Source organism: Saccoglossus kowalevskii, chromosome 8 (assembly GCF_978046115.1).
Source record: "Saccoglossus kowalevskii chromosome 8, keSacKowa6.1, whole genome shotgun sequence".
Taxonomy (NCBI): Eukaryota; Metazoa; Hemichordata; class Enteropneusta; family Harrimaniidae; genus Saccoglossus; species Saccoglossus kowalevskii.
The window spans coordinates 2,410,269-2,431,926 of record NC_140648.1 but is presented as its reverse complement, the minus strand read 5'-3'; the positions used below and the strand labels follow the sequence as shown (position 1 = coordinate 2,431,926).

At 35.3% G+C, this 21,658-nt stretch overlaps 1 protein-coding gene across 3 annotated transcripts in view; it reads left to right on the top strand.

Annotated features, from left to right (window-relative positions):
* The window catches only part of LOC100378847 (eukaryotic peptide chain release factor GTP-binding subunit ERF3A-like), a 22,371-nt gene extending 713 nt beyond the window's left edge, over nucleotides 1–21,658 (top strand). The window contains exons 2-16 of one of the 3 annotated variants that reach the window (XM_002741914.4): nucleotides 2,548–2,640; nucleotides 3,030–3,125; nucleotides 8,254–8,418; nucleotides 9,029–9,062; nucleotides 11,642–11,719; nucleotides 12,512–12,692; nucleotides 13,110–13,264; nucleotides 14,425–14,568; nucleotides 14,842–14,935; nucleotides 15,805–15,885; nucleotides 17,254–17,355; nucleotides 17,630–17,701; nucleotides 17,892–17,981; nucleotides 19,635–19,803; nucleotides 20,109–21,658. In XM_002741914.4, the coding sequence (XP_002741960.1) occupies nucleotides 2,548–2,640; nucleotides 3,030–3,125; nucleotides 8,254–8,418; nucleotides 9,029–9,062; nucleotides 11,642–11,719; nucleotides 12,512–12,692; nucleotides 13,110–13,264; nucleotides 14,425–14,568; nucleotides 14,842–14,935; nucleotides 15,805–15,885; nucleotides 17,254–17,355; nucleotides 17,630–17,701; nucleotides 17,892–17,981; nucleotides 19,635–19,803; nucleotides 20,109–20,152 (1,598 nt within the window). In that variant the 3' untranslated portion in view covers nucleotides 20,153–21,658. Of the gene's footprint in view, nucleotides 1–2,547; nucleotides 2,641–2,830; nucleotides 2,937–3,029; nucleotides 3,126–8,253; nucleotides 8,419–9,028; nucleotides 9,063–11,641; nucleotides 11,720–12,511; nucleotides 12,693–13,109; nucleotides 13,265–14,424; nucleotides 14,569–14,841; nucleotides 14,936–15,804; nucleotides 15,886–17,253; nucleotides 17,356–17,629; nucleotides 17,702–17,891; nucleotides 17,982–19,634; nucleotides 19,804–20,108 lie in introns of those variants that run through there. The other 2 variants (XM_078006114.2, XM_078006113.2) reach the window with 2 other exon arrangements.

Here is a 21,658-nt window from a genome sequence, read left to right as displayed (position 1 = left end):
TATTATACAACTAAATCATAACATAAGACTACCGACTTGTACTTCAAACATATTAGCAAGGTTTTATTTGTATATATATCATTGTGATGAACTGGTACCATGTTGGTTTCATTGTCTCATAAATCTCAACCCTATTTCACAATGGAAGAAAACTGTTTCAAATTAGCTGATATAAAAATTACTCATGATTTCAACAATTTCAGGCTTGAAAGCATTCTGGTCCTGTGACTGACAATAAAAAACTGGTTCCATGTATTTTCTTTGTGATTCTGTCATCTCTTCAGATGTTATCTTGTGTTAATGTCAAGTGATTTCTTGTTGTTGTGCAACATGGGTTGACAAACATTAAGACAAATAAAAATATGCTATTTGTGGTTCAGGGAACTTTCATTCACTTTTTCTGGCCTTAAGTTGTGCAGAATGTTGACTTTTCAGCCATGCATATGTTTTTATAAAATACCACTCAAGTCATACTTAAATAAAATTAATAGTGAAAAATTGTTTACTTTACTAATAACTCTTTATCAAGTTATTGAAAACAAAACAAAATGCTTGTTATATGAACAAGTTGTTAGCTAGTACAAAAAAATAAATATGCAGTGCTTGCCAACATAGTTTGCCATACAACATATGAACAATACCGTACTTGACCTTGTTAGCGCCCATACTCGGGCAAGCGCCCAACCCCCACTTTTGCACAATTTTTATATTTGGGGTCACATTCGGCAAAGCGCCCACCCCTTCAAAATGCAACTAATTTAAAACTTGGTCTTGCGTAACGAGTCTTGGTAATCGTTTTTATATGATACAGTGTGGATATCGACCGCTGTGAATAGGTTGTGAATGCGTAGAACACGGTAACCGTGCGTAAACTACGCTTTGACAATGACCTGTTAATACAAGTAAAATGCGGTGAATATTTCATGCCATATTCAGTTTTCCTCTCAAAAACGGCTAGTTACTAGTTTTTTTGAAAAACCATGTCGTTTATTCGCTGAAATCAATTCCAACAGATCGTACTTCGACATCGATAATTCACTTCTGCATTGCGTCACCGGAAAGTCTTCGGGAATTTCCGAAGAATTGCGTCAGTACAACACAACATTCATGCTAGTGCCTTGACCACCATGTTTGCATTGTTTAAATCCATTTGACCCAATCACAGGCAGTACTGTAAAATCTGTATTAGAAGCTGTGGCTTCTATTAACATGGTACAATGCAACAGAGGGGATGCAGCTTCTATTAGAACATCTACACATGTGAGAAATGGTAAATGTTTGGTTCTCAATTGTTCAAAAGGAATGGTAGCAACTTATATTAGAGATGCGGCTTCTAATACAGATTTTACGATACTTCATAACTCATTGTCTCATGGTGTAAACTATGTAACGTGTCGGCTCTAATTAAAATCCCTAGTGTCGAAGACTTGCAAAGTACAGATGCTAAAAGCATGAAAATGCTGAGATGCCACCATGCTCAAAATCATTACTGAAAAGGGGGTAATTATTCACTGGGTTTTAATTTAGCTTATTTCGCTGACTGGAAAAATGCGCTAAATTAAAACACAGTGAATATGTAAAATTTAGCATAGAACACATTATCTAAATGACAAAACCGTGAATTTAAAACCCACTGAATATGCCCGAAATGGTAAATCAGTGAAATTTAAACCCAGTGAAAATTAGACATTTTACAGTATTTACCATATCACCTCTTTTGATTGTCATTGATTTCTACAACAGTTTTTCTATGAGACATGCCTTGGCTGTTTTTTAGCTATAAAAATTGTCCACAGAAGTCAGGAATTAATTCTGATTTATTATGTACATTTACTTGTAAATGGTCTGTTGTGACTGCCGAAACTAAGGATTATATTGCAGACAAAGGAAAATGTAAAAAAAATTATATTTGGATAACATCCTGAAATACACTGTACAAGTTCAAGTCACACATTCTATCTTCTAAAACATGTGTTTTCAGTTAGTTTAGCTGCATAAATGCAAATTGACCATGATGCTTGAAGTCTGAGTAGAACACTGAAACATATACATAAAAAGATTGTAATGAAAAGAAAATTGTTTTAAAATTTCTAAATTGCTAATTTACAATTATTTTGTTGTATGGCAGCAGAGGTTGTGATGAAAAAATCATAATTCTGGGCATATACATATATTACTTATTAGAATGCAATTGACAACAAAATTGTTTTGGTGAATTTCTCCAAAAAAGAGATCACCAGAACAGAACAGTCAATTATCTAATCATTCAGACCTTGCTTTCTAAGTTGAATGATCACTCTCACCTGTCATTCTCCCCCAATCAAGGCCCAGTAGAGATAGTTTTCACTATCCACATTCATACTATTTTGAAGAGATTGTATTAGCACAACTCCCTACTTACATTACACTAACCATTTTAAAAACAGGTGTGGGGTTATTGCACTTTTTTTAGGAAATTAACTTCAAAGACAACTGCATTATAATATGCATATGAGTTGTGTTCGGTTTCTGTATGAATTCAAAGCACTAACAGCATTTTATTTGTAGGTGGTGATAATAATGATCAGAACAACCCTATAAATGAAAAAGCTGAGCCATGTGAAACACCTACTAGTCAGGATGAGTCAAAGTCAACACCAGGTGAGAGGTCAGCTTATGATTAATGTCTGTACTGTGGGAGTAATGTACTTTTCAATTGTACTGCAATACTTTCTAATTGGCTGCAGATAACTATATGCTGATTGTCAACTGTATGCAAATCACACAAGTATGAGCAATTGACAAATAGCACTAACAGATAAGACAGTCCAGTCAATGACACAGCTTGAAATGGTTTGCAGGTGTTCAATTTGCATATAATTTGAATATTACTCAATTTACTTAGTTCTGGCAGTTTTGTGATGTTTACCTCATGGAAAACAGTAATTGCAAATTTGGTGTGAGCTTTTAATATTCATTGACAGTACTAGTATTGGTTTTTTGTTGGAATTCATATCATAATGATTGTATCTTTTTCTTCTATTGTACAGAAGCTGTAAGCAGTGACAAGTCCGAAAACTCTGCAAACTCTGCAAATTCTGAAAACTCTGATAGTTGTTGTTCAACTCCAGAAGAGCCTGTCCAGGGTGAGATATTTTCTGTGGTCCTTGTCCAGTATTTTGTCCGTTTTGGTTTACCAAATCTGCCATCTCCCCTCAAATTATTTTTGTTAGTGCTATTCTGTTATACATTGTAGAACAGAATGCCCATAGTGTTGTCTGACTTCAGTAGTGCACTTTTTTTTTTATGAAAACCAGCCTGTTGATAGCCGTACACCTGCTTTCAAAACCCTAATAAAACCCCTGTATTATTAAAGTCTTGTATGGAATTCTTTCATTCCTACAGGAACTCTGAGAATGTATATTGAATGTGAAATTATTGTAGCTTAGAATTTATTCTTTATTATAAATTCTACCCCATTTCAAATGAGAATAACTAGCATGATTATGAAAGCATGGTCAATTGTAGCCCTATGTATAGTGCTGTTTATTGACACACTACAGTGTTCCTATAGACTTTCACACTTGTTCATCTCTTGTGCACATGCCCAGTAACTAGTTGGCAAGAACCAGTTGAAGTCAGTGATGCACACAGGTAATTACTATGCTCTGTGCTTTGCAGCACCAAAGAATCCTTTCTCATTCCTACAACTTATTAAATTGCGATTGATCTATAGTAAATTGTTTTTAAAAACTTGTCTACTACATCAATAAACTAAAAGCACAAGATCAGCTGTTTTCCAGCATTCACAGAAGATCTTCATTGCAAGTAAAGTGCCTTCATTCACTATCTTTGTTAGGGAAGAGTAGGAAATGAAACGGGCGGTGCACCGCAGTCATTACCGCGGTGTACCGCAGAACGCCGGGGAGAGCCGCAGACTGCTTATATTTGGGGGCCTCTACCGCTGTACTGGTCACAACCGCAGTCCTCGGTAATGTGTGAAATACGTACTTAACAGTTTCTTTGTTATTCCACGAGTCATTGTTTTAATATTCGATGCTGTAAATGAATACGATATGTGAGCTTGTTTAGTATTTAGTACATGTATTTAGCATCAATTTCCAAAGTGATGCGATACAATTTTTCATGGTACATGTAGGTATACCTTTATTACACTGGAATAAAGCCTACAATTGAAAAGAGGACGATTTACAAAGTTTCAGCGTATCCAAGCCGTATCCTGGTTCTTGATTGATTTGGCAGTATCATGTTCACCATTTGTGTCACACTCCAGAAAAAATGGCCAGCAAACGAGAAACAGGCGAACTAATCAAAACAGGTCAGGCTGTCTGCATTGCAATGACAATGACATGATTATTTTCTGTTTTGTTTCATAAACCTTGCCTTGCGCATGTATACTTGGTTGACAGAATCTTCTTTAAAACAAAAGACGATATTTTTCTGTTACATGTTCGTGTTCCATGGTACTCGTGAGCGTGTGAACCGCTGAGGTCATTGCCCGTTACTGTGCCAACCGCACGTAGTTCAAAAGCACCTGACGTTTTTTTCACTCGAAATGTAAGCGATCGAATACTGTGTTCAAAGTACGCTTAGCTGCCCCGAGTTGGAAATTACAGTAAATTGTAACGCATGGATTTTATTTACATGAAATTTAGTTTATTTCAAAATGATATAGATGTCAAACCATAATATTATTTGAAATGTTGTTTCTTGACTTTTCTGGCTTTAATGTTTTGTGTGTGCGTGTTTGTTTACAATATCATTATCAACAACAGATATTCAGTGGCCCCGTCTCTGAGGCAGTAAGTCGCGGTTTCGACTAAGTCGCGTAGTTATAAATTATACAAATTATACGGAAGCAACGCAATTTCAAGTCGACAATGTTGAAATATTCACAGCCAGTACGTAGACAACGGAAAATAAGTTTGCGTAATTATTGCAAAGGCAACGCAATTTCAAGTCGGCTAAGTTGAAATATTCACAGCTAGTACGTAAACAATGAAAAACAAGTTTGCGCAATTATTACGAAGCCAACGCATTATCACGTCGGCAATGGTTAAATATTCACAACCAGAACGATAACAATTTTTACATAGGCAACGCAGAGCCAGTAAAAATTTGCGTAATGGGATGTGTATAATAACAAGGTCAACGCGCGGAGCGCGAATGGTCACCAAGGTAACAACCCACTTGTTCAGCGCGTGACTTGGGGTTAAACTTGGGCCAAGGTTTATTAGACTAGTCAGTTTCGCCAAGAAGTGCGCTATTTTTTTTTGCTGATCACCCAGTTGTTATAGTATATATTGTAGCACCAAGTGTGTGACACTCCCTCTTCGACTTCGACTTCGACTTGCTTTTCCTACTCTGTGCATGGTCTCGAGGTAACGTAAACTGCGGTCTCTCATCGAGTGTTTTACACTTGGAATTTATACTTCGCCCGATTATATTGGTACATGTATACGCGAAACATTAATCTTTTAAAATAAATCCTGAGACCATACATGATGTAAATTCAAAATAATGTGATATTATTTTACATTATGTGGGGTCTACATTATTCTGGGTTGCTTTGCGATGTTATACCAAGACTCGTGAGAATAAAATAGTGTTCTTCTGCGAACTAATAGACGATTTTTCCAATCTTCTGGTACCACTCGATTTTTATTATTTGAACTTGGCGGCAAGTAACCTTTAGTTTCCCAGTCTATTGTGTCCATTCATAGTCTTAACAGTAGGGTGTAAATTGCCATGCGAGCCTACCGCGTACGACCGCGGTAAACCGGGGTCATGGAATCTATGCATTCATTTGCATAAAATGCGGTCGACTGGCGAGTACCCACCACCACCACGGTTAACCGGGAGTTTGATTTCCTACTCTTCCCTTAATCAGTTTCTGAATTAGTTGAACACTTGATATTTAAAACATAAATTTACTCAAAGCATTTTCAGGGTCTGGTAATCACTTACAAAAGTGCTTGTACAAAGAGCAATGTATTACATCCAATAAACACTGGGCCTCCACATGGGTAAAAAACGAAGTGCGAAGTACTCGTTTTAAAAAGGTGTAAAAATCTTATAAAAATTGTAAAAGTGACCCATTTGAGTTATAGAAAGTGAATATCAATGTGATTATTTTATAAAATTAAGAAACTGAAGTGAATTTCTTATAAATATGGAAGCGAGGCATGGATCGTACATGGCATACATTGCCGAACATCGCCGGTTTCGCCGAATCTTGCCCAACAGAATCTGGCTTGGTAATAAAAGGGACTAAAAGCGTAATATGTTACCCGCTTCTTTATTCGCTTGTCAAATGAAGGCCATGTACCCTACACCAATCAGAATGCATGTAATGGAGATATCTAGCTCTGACGTCATGTCTGTTAAGTCTAACATGGAACAATTTTGCAGATTAGCTGGCCCGCGCTGGCATCCACTGACAGAAACATTGTGTCCCTATTGTGCTATATATTGTCGGTCCAATAACCAGTTGTTTACATTTTGTGGCCATTTGAAGATTATATTTTGAATAGGTGGTTACCAAAATTGTAAGTACTTCTTGGTGAGGTCAATTACACAAAGTTTAGATGATTTGATATGTATTTTTTTAATTTGGACTTTGATTTTTTTTTTCAATTTTAGTCAAAATTGATATTTTGGACCTTTGTGAGCTTGATTACATGAAATGTTTTGATGCAATGTATTTGAGAGTAATATACAGATGTATTTTATAAAGCTACACGAGATTTAGACCTGATTAAAATTTGGGCTTTGAAATGTGTATTTTTGGTGCGTATTTTTTTTGTCAAAATTGATATTTAGGACCTTCGTGAGCTTGATTACAGTAAGAGTTTTGATGCAATGTATTTGAGAGTGATAGCTCTTATTGAGCAGCATGAGGTGTGCATCTGATTATAAATTAGGCTTTCAAAAATCTGGGGAATATATTGTCAACATTCTCAATTTTGGTCAACCCAAGATACAAATGCATGTAGACTACAAATGTAATTCCCTGAAACACATAATTATAAAACACTTTCAAGTGTTGAAACTTGAGTAGGTCAGTTTCAAGTTTCTTCTTGGAATTTCTACTTAGTGAAGCTTGTCAGGTCAGGTCACTGAATTAGATTATTGCACTATCATATTCTTGTTTTGAAATTTATTGTGATGAATTGATCATTGATTATTGATAATATTACTTGCCAGCTCAAAATGTAAATCAACTACGGCATGGCTATAATAGTGTCCCTATGTTTAACAACATTTCATCATGCTTTAAAAGAGAAAGTAACATGTTTATGTAACAGTTATGAAGAATGTTCAAGAGATTTATTAAATAATTGTATATATTTTTTTCTGAACTTCAAAAATGATATTATTACTAGTTTATTTGCAGGGCAAGATTTAGTCATAATATGCTTCTCATTTACCAGTAGTCACACAAATCAAATAGTCCAATCATGAAACTACTGCACATGCATCATGTCCTCAATGTAATGTATGTGCTAAAGATGACCAAAAATAATATATAGGCGAGTTATGACTGGATGCACAGAAGGTAAATTGTATTTGCCGACTAATTCAAATTGGGGACTAACAGAAACAAAAGTATCAGCAGTGCTTTATTAGTATGAAGATTTGTCCTCATAACATCTGTAATGCAATAAATCATTGTATCTGTAATGCAAAGTTACTAGTTAATATTAATTAGTACTAGCTATTAAGTAATAATTGATTTGCTTATATAAAGTGAAGAATATTTATGTTATAAAAAATGAAGTGAATTAATTTTTTTAATAAAATGTGAAGAGAGTGAAGCTGCAGAAATCCATAAAAAGGGAAGTAGGAATAAGCCATATTATTTTTTACCCGTGTGGAGGCCCAACACTGCACTATACATAGAGCTAGCTAAATTGTTGTAGAATCTATTGGTCTCCTGTGAATTGCATAGTAAGTTTACATAATTCTTATGCATTGTATTAACTGGTGGAGATAATTTTGATGGATACCGATACTGTAATAACTTTGAGCTTATGATTTATTCCAAATGCAACCGAGGAAATCACGATTGGAATATTCTTTGACATGACCATGTTGATGCAGAGACAGCAGTCACACAGCACAACCCTGTCATCTAGTCTCAAACATTGAATATTGGTATTGTGACAAAAATATATTGTAAATATAAATCTCAGTGGTTGATAGTGCACAAATGCAAAAATAATATTCCTTTAACATAAATTTTAATTTCAGAAAATGGACCTGATGAGTCAGACAAAGTTGAGGAACAGGAAACTGAGAAGGAAACACCAAAAATGATTGCCACAAAGAAAAAAGAAACCAAACAAAATTTACAGCTTGAAGAAGCAGAAAAAGAATTTAAAGAAAATGTCAATGTTGTTTTCATAGGCCATGTTGGTAAGTCAAATCCAAGTCATTGAAGTCATTAAAGTATGTGAATAAATACTTTACTTCCAAAACTGTGTACCAGTAAGTGCTAAAATTTCAATCAGAAACTACGTAATTACTTTTTATAAAAAAATTGGGGGGTGGGTGGGGCTTAGAATACAAATTAATTCAAAATCTTCTCTTGTCAAAATTGTCAAAGTAAAAATCAGATTTCAAAAAGTATGGTGACATTCAAGCTGCTTCCTTTGCTGCTTGAAAAGCAAAAAATTGTCTAAATGGTCAAAAGAGGTTCATGCTAAGAAAACAATGCCTGTGTAGATAACATGCATTTCATATGTTGCATTGTGTTCTCATTAACACTGTTTTATACCATGACCATGGTGGCTGTCTGTTAAGGTTTTCAGCAGACAATGTGTGGAAGCCTAAACTACTAAATTAATGCCGATCATTAGTCCAAGAAAAATAAAATTTGCAATTCAACAGAATTTTGGAAGTTAATAAATTATGACAGATTTTATAAGGCCAGGCATATACCGTGCAATTTAATGTAAGAAAAATGTTGTACTGGAAAGACAAAGAATGAAGCAAGTCTTATCCTGTATTTTACACTGATTTTCAGATGCTGGGAAGTCTACCATAGGAGGTCATATAATGTAAGTTTGCTTCAAAATTTTCACTGCATTCTCTAGTTTTTAGTCCCTTTTCAGATGAGAACTGTTTGTGCATATTATTATGCATATTAAGCGATTCGATTCAAAATGGTCAACTGGCAGCCATCTTGTTTTTTGAAAATGTTGTATTTTGGACATGCTTTGCCAGTTGTCATTCAAACTTGATACATAGATTATACATGTTAGGATACATGTCCATGACGATTTATTTTGCAATTGGATCAAAGATGGTCGACTGGCAGGCATCTTGTTTTTTTTGTTTTTTTAATGCAGTATCTTGGATGTGCTGTCAGTTTTCATTCAAATTTAGCACATACATGTACTTTATACATGTTAGGATGCATGTCCATGACAATTTGTTTTAAAATCTGGTCAAGGATGGCCGATTGACAGCCATCTGACTTTTTGGCCTTACTACTATATTTCCACAATTTATGTACCATTTTCATTCGTATTTGACACATACATCATACATATCAGTGTGTTTCATAATCAGATCAAAGATGGCTGAATAACGGCTGTTTTTATTTTTGGCCATATTACTACTACACGCAACACGTGTTTTGATGTAAACAAACAATCTGTTGTACAGTCAAACCTGTGTTAACGACCACTGTGCAGAGCGGCCACCTGCTCATAGCGACCACCTTAGTACAGTCCCTTCGCAATTTACACGTTAAAGACACTGGATATAGCGACCACCTGTCCAACGCGACCAGCGACCACCCTATTGTAGACCTATTCACACTTTAACCTTTGTATAACAACCACCAACATTTCCATCAGACGGTCTCAGCAAAAAGACAATAGCTACTTGCGAATTGCTAACAGGAAAGTGGCCACATGTTACGTTCAGATTACCGAGTATGCAATCTTTAGGGCTAATAGACAGGGGTGACCATCGCAACTTGGTTTGTGAAGTTGCGAAAAAGTAAAAAAAAGTTGAATATCATCTGAATGTCATCTGAATGTAACGTCTGGAGACTGGAAAGATTTTAACAACAAATTAAACAGTTTCATTCAAAGTTTGAAATGAAAAACTAGCTTGTTTCCGATCGGTACTATACTATCGATCCCCAGCCGGCCAGCAGCAAATTCCACCTGTCTCGAAACAAAGAAAAATGAACCAGTTTTATTAAATGAGAGATGTTTTATTTACCTTGTCGATATGAAATATCCAAACAAAATAATAAAACATTTGTTTATTTCATTTTCATCGCGGGATTCCAAAATCAGACTTATTTTGGGCGCCATGTTGTTTGTTGTTGATAGTTATAAATTATGCTAATGAAGCTAGCGCATTGGCAAAACATATTGTTACTGAGGGGTCATCTCAGGGTTATTCTCAACAGAAGATGTTTTCTATTTTTAATTCTTTTTTTTTATAAAAGGTAATATTAATAATTCGCAATCGAGAATTCGTTTCGTTTGGGCAGTTTTGACACGTCGATGCTTGCAACAAACACAGTCCCATGATAGAGGGACTGTGCAACAAATAACTGTAAAATTGCGTGTACAATCATCGTGTTTCATTTCCGGTTCGTTTGACTTTCTGATTCAACACCGAGAGCTGGAGCAATCGTTAGGAGTTTGACAAATTTTTTTTATTACCAATGCTTCTTCATTTTTAATGCTTGCTTGTTTGTTTTTTCAAACACGGCAACTTTGCCTGTGCATGTTGTCACAGTGTACAATCGACAGTACTAACAATGGGACTGATTACCGACTGTGATGGAATATGTGTAAGAGACTGGGGGATAAGAGTGTGAAAGGCCGAGCTGAAACGCCAATGCGGCCGATAGTTGACAATCGTTCTTATGCATTGAATACACCAATGAATCCATGGGCAGAATCACTTGGTTTCAGTGAATTTACATGATATAATTTGTAGTAAAAAAGTAAATCTGTGTAATTATCCAGATGAAAACGAGCGACTTTTATTAAAAAAGACCTATTCATTGTACAATGTGTAGGTTTGCTTTTTTGTTTTGCTTATGATCTCCCTTAAAATTCCCGCCCTAATTAATATTCATGATTGAATGAATAAATCAGGCCACCTCCGTGTAAAGACCACCTGTCTATAAAGGACAGTTTGGCTCAGTCCACTGACTGTCCTTTATAGACAGGTTTGACTGTATATGCCACTTTGAACTCAAGTTTCAAGGACACTCTCGCAACAACCCCTCCGCTTTAATATGACGAGCACAAATAGGAATTTCACAAATTTAACGAGGACTGTGTCATTTTCAATGACTTGTTGTAATTTGATTCAATATGACTGTCCAATTCTCGTGTAAAAGCACTAAATCATAATTTTTTACAAATCCGTCTCCTATTAAAGGTTTCAATCTAATCTCAATGACTTCATCAGCATCAAATTGATATGTTGGATCACAAAATTTTGGACAGGGACTGTCATTAACAATGACTTGTTTTTCCCTGCAACTGTTTTTCTTAAACACATAATCCACCCCTTTCTTTGGGATATCTAGTGTTAAGCTCATAAAAGAGTTCACTTAAAAAAATAAGGACTGTCAATGAAAATGTTGTCTATTTTGTAGGTACCTAACTGGACAAGTGGATAAAAGGACACTAGAAAAATATGAAAGAGAAGCTAAGGAAAAGAACAGGGAAAGTTGGTTAGTAAATAGTCTGTACACCATTGTAAATGCATGCTTGTATTTAACATTTACACCATACATAAGATGTGTGTGAAGTAACATACAAAATAGCCTTTGCTTGATGCATCCAAGTGATACTTTCACCTGGTTCACAAGTAACATTTACGCCGTTGTAGCACTGCCGTAATTTAACGACTGTTATTTTTACCATGTGACCAGTTTACGCCAGTGTAAAAATGGCGGATTTTACACCGGCGTAAACTCCTGACCAGAGTCCAAGCTCAGGCCTAAATTCTAAACAAAAGTGTGTGTGAACACGCACAGTGGCATAAACACCCTCTATCGGGAATTCATGTCTACGTCCATAGCAACGACATGATGAAGAGTGATACACGTACCGCTCTGGTCAATGGAACAAGTAGTCTCTGAAATAATTGGATAAAAAATGAAGTCTTGCTACTGATTTGACAAGAGGAAAGTATTTTTAGAATGATATACGGAACCTCCCATGATAGCCAGGTTTACAGGATTAATGCACAAAAAGACAAGGAATTATGAGATAAACCCGCAGAACTGTGCAATTGAAAATAATGACCGTAGCGATAGGGTACGAATAAGTTCAAACACTGATCGAACTACAGAGGGGGTGCTACACATTACGCCGGCGTTTTTAATGTCATGTGATCGCAACCGAAATATATGTTCTGACTGGCCCTACAATGGTGTAATTCTAATCTGTGTGAACCAGGTATTTGTTGCTGATGTGTATAGAATGCCAGTTGAAAGATTCCAATTTGTTTCATTCTAAAGGTACTTATCATGGGCACTAGATACTAATACTGAGGAAAGAGACAAAGGAAAAACAGTGGAAGTTGGCAGAGCATTCTTTGAAACTGAAAAAAAACATTTTACAATTTTGGATGCACCAGGTCATCGAAGTTTTGTACCTAATATGATCTCCGGTGCTGCCCAGGCTGATTTAGCAGTTTTAGTAAGAACATTTTTGTATCTTTATATCTGCAGATTGTATTAAATATCATGGTTTTCATTTGTGGGGCTCAAGGTAATGATGAATTGTTCTTGTCCCGAATATTAGAGTTCATGTACTCAATGATTCTTTAAAGAACGTTAACTGAACATCGCTCCATATACTGGTAACCATGACATTATGAATCTTGTAATTGATGTCTTGTTTCTTGTCATTCCATTTATGTCTTGTTTTATGTTTTTCATACCTCAATAGTTGTCATTCTGTTTTTTAATTTATTGTGGTACTCATAAAGTAACTGACATAAAGTCCAATATGGCATAACTATAGATAAATTAATCTTTTTAGATTCCATTACATTTTGAGTCTCAGAAGTTTTATATATGTACAAGTGTAAAACATGGAGAATTCATATTGTAGGTGATATCAGCTCGTAAAGGTGAATTTGAAACTGGATTTGAGCGAGGAGGTCAAACACGAGAGCATGCCATGTTGGCCAAGACTGCGGGAGTGAAACATTTAGTAGTATTAATAAATAAGATGGATGACCCAACGGTGGAATGGTCGGAAGAAAGGTAGGTCATGGTGAACATGCGTTTTATTTTTATGTATGGGTGTTATTAGTCCCCGTTCGAACGTAGTCCGAAAACGGGGACTTGTGTTTTGCCCTGTGTGCGTCTGTGCGTCCGTGATCACCTGTATCTCGAACATGCATGGACCGATTAAGTTCAAACTTCACTCATACATCATACATTATATGGGACATATGCACATGCATATTTTTTCATGATCCGATTAACGATAGCCGAATAGCGGCCATTTTAAGGCCGAAAATGCATCAAAATCGCATTTTTTCACCATTCCGGACCCGGATCTCAGTTATGCATGGACGGATTTTGTTCAAATTTGGTACATACATTAAACATAATAGGACCTTGATACACGTCAAGTTCGAAATGGCCGACTGGCGGCCATTTTGTTTTAAAGAATTCAGTTCTGGATCCGTATCTGAGACATGCCTGGATTGATCGAGTTCAAACTTCACACACACACACAAGGTACATCATGTCACAAATATGTATGTGCATTTGTTTCATGATCTCATTAACGATAGCCAAATGGCAGCCGCTTTAAGGCCGAAAATGCATTGAAATCGCACATTTTAACCATTCAGGACCTGGATCTCAGTTATGCATGGACGGATTTTGTTCAAATTTGGTACATACATTAAACATAATAGGACCTTGCCTGGATTGATCAAGTTCAAACTTCACACACACATGGTACATTGTACATCATGTCACAAATAGATATGTGCATTTGTTTCATGATCCGCTTAACAATAGCTGAATGATGATGGCCATTTTAAGGCCGAAAATGCATCAAAATCACATATTTTCACAATTCCGGAACCGGATCTCAGTCATGCATGGATGGATTTTGTTCAGATTTAGTACAATGTGTTGTACATATACAGGTGCATTTCAGTCATGATCTGCTTTGAATGTATATGTCACTCAAATATGAACGGAACGGGGACGTGTCATTGACAATGACTTGTTCACCTTGTGAAAATGCATGGTGCATTTTTGAAGATTACAAGACAAGTGTTAATGCAAGCAAGCAATGAATGAATGAATGCTTGCCCACTACTGTAGCAAACATGTTGGTGACTGACAATTCCTGATTCATGTCATGGGACCACCTTGATGACCAGGCACAATTCACTTTTCAGGTATGAAGAATGCCAGTCAAAACTCATCCCTTTTCTCAAGAAAGTAGGATTTAATCCCAAGAAAGATATTTACTTTATACCAGTATCTGGGATGACTGGTGAAAATTTGAAATGTAGATCACAATCTTCTGGCGCCTGGTACAAGTAAGTGGTTTCTTTTCATTATAAATCTAGTTTGGTTGAAAGTTTCATGTTTCCCAGCTGGCTGTATTTTATTTTGTGTGAAAATGTCTTTTAAAGATGAATTTTCATGTCTCATTATATTGGCACAATATAATGGTCATATAGTTTTATAGCAATGTCACAAACATATTAGGTCATCTGTTAAAAATGCAAAAATAAAAAAAAAAACTTATCCATGTAACCCAGCTATGTTTATCTTTCTCTAATAGTATTTTTTTTTTTGTTTTCTTACAGAGGTCCAGCATTAATTCCTTATTTAGAAAACTTGCCTCCCTTAAATAGGAGTAGTGACGGTCCTCTTATAATGCCTGTAACTGATAAATATAAAGTAAGTCTGGAATATTCTCAGATTGCTACAAGACTGTGCATGGTATTTTATTGGTGCTATTGTAGTTAAAAAATGATCATTAGACAACTCACAATGTAAATAATATTCACTAAATGAATTACTCAAAGCCTGCATTGATTTCTGTTGATACTGACATTTTGTGTACGACAAATAACCCTTGGACTAATTAAAGGTTGCACCCTCAGATTATTTGTGAAGCCTTCTTTTAAAATATTTCAGCGCATTCAAATGTTTCATTTGGCTTTCCATTTGATCGTATGTTGCAAATTTGCATCTCTTCTGAATTACTGTGACACAAAGAAATTCAGAAAAGGGGTTATTTCTCGTATTGTCTGTATTTGCATACATTCATATTATCCCAAGGTCACACAGTAGTTCAAAGATCTCCAGAATGAACTCAGAGTTCAACTTTGACCCTTTGAATGCCAAAGTCAACTTCAGGCATCATCCACAAAATAGTTATTTTCCACTGATAATGTTGATTTTATTTTTATCAAAAACTAGAAGCAATGTTGTATTCTGTCTGTTTGGTTCAAAGTTACAGTTGAAATCGGGGAAAATTACCAAAAATGAGAACAAATTTACTGTATTTTGAGAGAAAGAATTGGCACTCAAAGTGTTAAGGATGCATTTGAAATAAGCTGTTAATGATGAATGTTCTTGTCCCTCTAATAATAGGGTAGAAATACTCTGTGATTTGAAAACGAACTAATATATACTGAATACAGCTTAAACAAACTTGCATGCCTTGAAGTGGTTGAGATGAATATAATTCAAGAAGTCTGTCTTGAATGATAAAATTAAACCTGTATACATAATTAAGAATCCTTGAATGGTTGTCTTCGTAGGATATGGGAACTATCTTGCTGGGTAAAATTGAATCTGGAAGTATCAGTAAAGGGCAGTCTGTTATTCTTATGCCTAATAAGGTATGTAGTATTTGTTGGAACGTCCTCTTCTTGCCTAGTTCCTTACAAATCTTAGCTGTTGGCTAAATGACTCACTCTATTACTATGTAGTCCACCAGTGTGGCTATGAATGTTGCATCCGATTTTAAACCACTATTAGGACTGTAAATTTGTTGCACGTATGCAAAGAATTCTATTTTAATTGGTGGAAACTGTTGCATTCACGGGTGCTTGATGTATGAATTCTCTAATTATTGAAATTTTAACTGGAATCATATTTTTAGTCCCCGTTCGGACGAAGTCCGAAAACGACGACTTATAATTCGGTCTCCGTCCGTCCGTTCGTTTGTTCGTGAGTCTGTCCGTCTGTCCGGAGTCGTATCTCAGAATCCCTTGGACCGATTCTGTTCATTCTTTGCATGTGCCTAGTACTTTATCTGGCACATATACACATGCAGTGGTTTAGCGATTCGATTCAAAATGGCCGACTGGCAGCCATCTTGTTTTTTTTAAATGTTGTATTTTGGACATGCTTTGTCAGTTTTCATTCAAATTTAGTACATAGATCATACATGTCCATGGCGATTTATTTCGCAATTGGATCAAAGATGGTCAACTGGCAGGCTTTTTGTATTTTTATGCGGTATCTTGGATGTGCTCTGTCAGTTTTCATTCAAATTTGGCACATGCATGTACTTTATACATGTTAGGATGCATGTCCATGACAATTTGTTTCAAAATCTGGTCAAGGATGGCCGATTGACAGCCATCTGACTTTTTGGCCTTACTACTATATTTTCATTCGTATTTGGCACATACATCATACATATCAGTGTGTTTCATAATCAGATCAAAGATGGCTGAATAACGGCTGTTTTTATTTTGGCCATATTACTATGACACGAAACGCATGTTTGGATGTAAATAAACAATCTGTTGTATACGCCACTTGGAACTCAAGTTTCAAGGACACACTCGCGACAACCCCTCTTAATATGACGAGCACAAAGAGAACTTAACGGGGACGGTGTCATTTTCATTTGACTTGTATTTTACTGTATTATGCTAGTTTATTTTCATCCTGTATATCGTCCCTATCAGTAATAAAATGGGTAATTATCGCTGAAGGGGGGTTATATAATGTTGTATATGGAGCGGGGGTACGTGATGAAAGACACTAGCATACTATACCAAGTGAAATACGATCATGATTTAAATGCAGTTTTATCTTGTGGCCTTTAAAGATGTGCTTAAATTTTCAAATGATCCATAATTATTTGGGCATTACTGGATAAAGTTTTACACACATGTAGAGATTGTATGCAGATTGGAGAAGCAACATCTAGATGATCTTTCTCTTAGTTTACCAAATCTTTCTCTTGATTACAGATGCCTGTTGAGATCTTAGCAGTCATTTCAGATGACGATGACGCTACAGTGGCGAACACTGGCGAAAATGTTAAAATTAAAGTAAAAGGAGTTGAGGAAGATGTAAGAATAACCCTGTCATATTGAATTATATTAGCTTTTACAAACTGTCTTAATAAAAACTTGTTCTTAAAATGTCAAGAATGACATTATATTCATAAATCTTTACAAGTATTTTAGTGTATTAGAACAAAAGACTGAAGTGTTCATGATGAATCGTTCTTGTCCCGAATATTAGTTGTCATACTCAGCGATTCAATAAAAAAAATTAACTGAACACTGCTCTGTAGAACTGATGTAATGAATGGCATAATCTAATTTATTTGTTTGTATACAGGATGTTTTATCTGGGTTTGTGTTGTGTGATCCTGTCAATATCTGTCATACTGGGAGAGTATTTGATGCACAAGTAAGTTGATGCTATGAAATGATTTAAGTACAGAATGGAAAATGTGAAAGGTTAAAAAATAAAGTGTAAATAAAGTCGAACGTACCGCACTTTTAATAAATTAGTTGCATTTTATTAGTGAGGAATCGTTGGGTCTATAATCCTTTCTGAGATTTAAACCTGTAATAGACAATGATATTGTTTGTTACAGATTGTTATTATAGAATACAAGTCTATCATATGTCCTGGTTTTAATGCAGTTATGCATATCCATACTTGTGTGGAAGAAGTTCAAATTAAGGTAATTATTTACTTGACTGTATTCCAACCAGTGTACACATTCAAATTTAGTACAGCTCAAATTGTGACCGTAGTTTGTGTTATAATGTTGCCTCTTAAATGCAATAAGTGGTTAAATTCAGTGGATAAATGGAGGATTTTACAGCCGTTCTGAGAATTATTCGGACAGTCAGTTAGCAATATATGTTGGAACTTTGCAAAACAATTGGGTCTTTTCCAATCTAGACTTGATGGCGCCGTTGTATTGACACGCCCACAATTGGAATCATTCCATTATCTTGCAAGATGCGGGTAAAACGTTGTTTTCAAAACTACACGCGCTGGTTACCATATATTAACAGGTTATATGTTGTATATGCATTCAAAGTGTTATTTTAAATTTTTATAACCATCTGAGTCCACCGGACATATCGTAATTTACAAAACAACTCCCGAGTGTTGAGTAAACCCAGGTATTAATGAACTCGTCGTTGGCAGGAAGGCTCAAAGTAAAGTTTCTTAGCGGGACACGCTGCAGTTTCGCGCCAAACTAAAAGTTGTTTTTACATTACTGGTGCTGTGAGTACGTCAGGAATACACAGACGGAAAACTCGATTATAATGGTTTGATGGATTTTGTCAAATCAAAAGTGCCTTCCTTGATTGAATCACTTTTTCAACTGCAGTTTGAAAATGACGGGGTATAACGACCGTTATTATGTCTAGTCCATTTTTGTAACAGGTACAACTGACTAAAATGAGCGAGGGGTTGACATTTTTCGACAGATTTAAGCACCATCCAACTTGTGATTTTCAAAATTACTGAACGCACGCTAGATAATACTTACAATTCACCAAGCTGACAACCCCTATGAAATAGTAATCCCAAACCACGCGCCCGTCACTCAAGTGGCGCCGACAAGTCTAGATTGGGCAAAGACCAAAGTGTTTTGCAAAGTTGCAAGTCATTTTACTAACTGGCTGTCCGAATAATTCTCAGAACGGCTGTAACACTTATTCAGTCTAAAGTATATTGCTCTTCAAGCAATTTAAAAGGAAAATATCTTGGCTAATCTTGGTAATATCATCACTAACATTGACCAATAGAATTGATTCCCTGATCAGTGAGACAAAAGACCGCTCTTGTATATCGGAACTTTTCTCATCAATGTATTGTGTCAATGGATAATCATAATGCCCATTGCTTTGAGAGAGTGCTAGTTTATAATGCAGATTCTATGCCATGATAATGCCCATTGCTTTGAGAGAGTGCTAGTTTAAAATGCAGATTCTATGATATGTTGGGCTATATTGACAAAGAATGCAAGAAATTTCGGCCACCATTTGCAACCTGAAACAATTTTTTGTATGTATTGAGTTTGTCGTTAAATGATATTTTCATAACTTATACATGTATGTTACAATTGTAACTCTTGCATTATTTTCTTGAAATGTGCAAGTTATTAGTAAATATAAATGTAATTGTGCTGTACCAGTTAAAAGTAATGAAAAGATTTCAATAATGTGGTTAAAAATTGCAAGACTTGCCAGTCTGATACTTGATTGGAACACTATTGAAAGAATGATGAAAGATCATTTTTAATCTTGATTGCAATATATATAGCCACTTTGTATCAGTTCAAAGATCTTAATTAATGTTGTAATTATCTCTGCAGGCTTTACTAGCTCTCGTGGACAAGAAAAGTGGAACTAGAAGCAAACAAAGACCACGATTTGTAAAACAAGATCAAATTGTAATAGCAAGATTAGAAACTTCTGGTGTTATTTGTATGGAAACATTCAAAGACTTTCCTCAGATGGGAAGATTTACATTAAGAGATGAAGGTGAGTTGTCAAAATAAAATTTTATGAATCAATAAATTACCTTAATTTAAAACCAGAGTAAAACTGAAAATATGATAATGTTCATTTATTTACTGGTGTATCTAAAACAAAAGATGCCAATTAGTCTTGCATTAATTAGTAGTATCAGTATGCAAATACAGATAAGCACTTTCATATTTTTTGGGGTACACTAACATTCCCAGAACAAACGTCCAAAACCAGGTTATTAGTGGTTTGTATCTTAAAATAACCCTTGACCCTGATACAAGTTAATCACTGAATACTACATCTTTTTCTGTTAACAGGTAAAACAATTGCAATTGGTAAAGTGCTGAAATTATTAGAATAAATTGGATCAGATATTGATGTAAGAGAACTCTAAATCGACTGTAAAACAAGCACATTGAAATACAAAATCACTGCAGCTATTCTATACTGAACTGAACAACTTGCAAATTGTCTCTAAACATATAATGTACGTCGTCAAGAATCCTAGAACATTGTCCTGACCTAGTTCATGGCAATTTTACTGAACATTGTGATGTGACAAGAACAACTTGGCTGACCAGTAATGTACACCTGGCTATTAAAGTGAAGATGCTGGTCGTTATCAGTTTGCGGATTCTATACAAGTCAATGCTGCTCTGCTCTGTTCTGTGTTAGTAGTCTCTTGTATGAAGATTGTGGCAATGGATTCCATAAAGAGTCATTTGGTTGAACTAATTGTCAATAATACCAGTATTGTATGCTACACAAAATTACATTTGTTTTTGCCCTGGATCAATCAGTAAAATCAAATTTTGTGCTCAGTATTGTAAAACACATTTGAGCATCACATTACATTATTTTAGTATCATGCTTACATGTGTGTCCCTTCTATAATTGCTTAATTAAACCACCCAATAACTACCTTCATACTACTCATGTTAATGTTTATTTTGCATTTAAAGCAACAAAATATACAAAAATTGGACTGAACCAAATATGTACTTGGCCCACCAGTCAGTGGCATGTTGCATTTCAATGAATGCCAGTGTAGACCATAAAGGAAAAGTAGAATGCACATGTAGTTCTGACAACACAACACAACACAACATGAATAATGAATTGTTAGTACTTGTGATGAAACAAGTTAAAAATAGATTGCTTTTAATTCATACTCTTGTCCGTTTCACACTAAAATTTGTTATATCATGTCAGTTTTCACATATCTTATTAAAGTGAGGCCAATACCATCTGGAGATCATTTTCTACTCCTTGAATTTATTCCAAATAAAATTTAGAAAATGGCCCCTTGAATTTATAATTTTGTTTTTTTTAAAAGGAAATTTAGATGTTGATATACCTTCACATTCACTGTATTTGCGTGACTGAGTAGTGGGTACCCATATCTGATCAAGTACTCTCCTGCTTTTCTACAATTTCTAGATTTGAGGCCAAGTTTACCGTTTAAGTTTAAGTGCCCTTCCAAAACTCGATAAATTTTATTTTTCTGAACATTAACAGATTGCACACGATATGTACCAGTGGTTGATTGTTGACTGTGCTTTGTACTACATTACCACCAGGGGTTGTAACCTGGAACACTTTTTTTTAGGTACATTGATCGGAAATATGGCAGTTAAATTATATTACAAGACAGAATTACAGAGAGTCTTTTTTTTGTTGAACATGGCATATTGAATGATTTGCAATCCATGGCCATATTTCGAACAAACTATTTCCTGTGATATTTGCAGAACTGGAAATAATTGTCTTGTATCTTCCAGAACATTTTTACATTTCAGTTGAATTAGCTGCCAACTGAACTGCCACCATTTGCTCAATGAGCAATAAATAAAAACATAATTTTAAA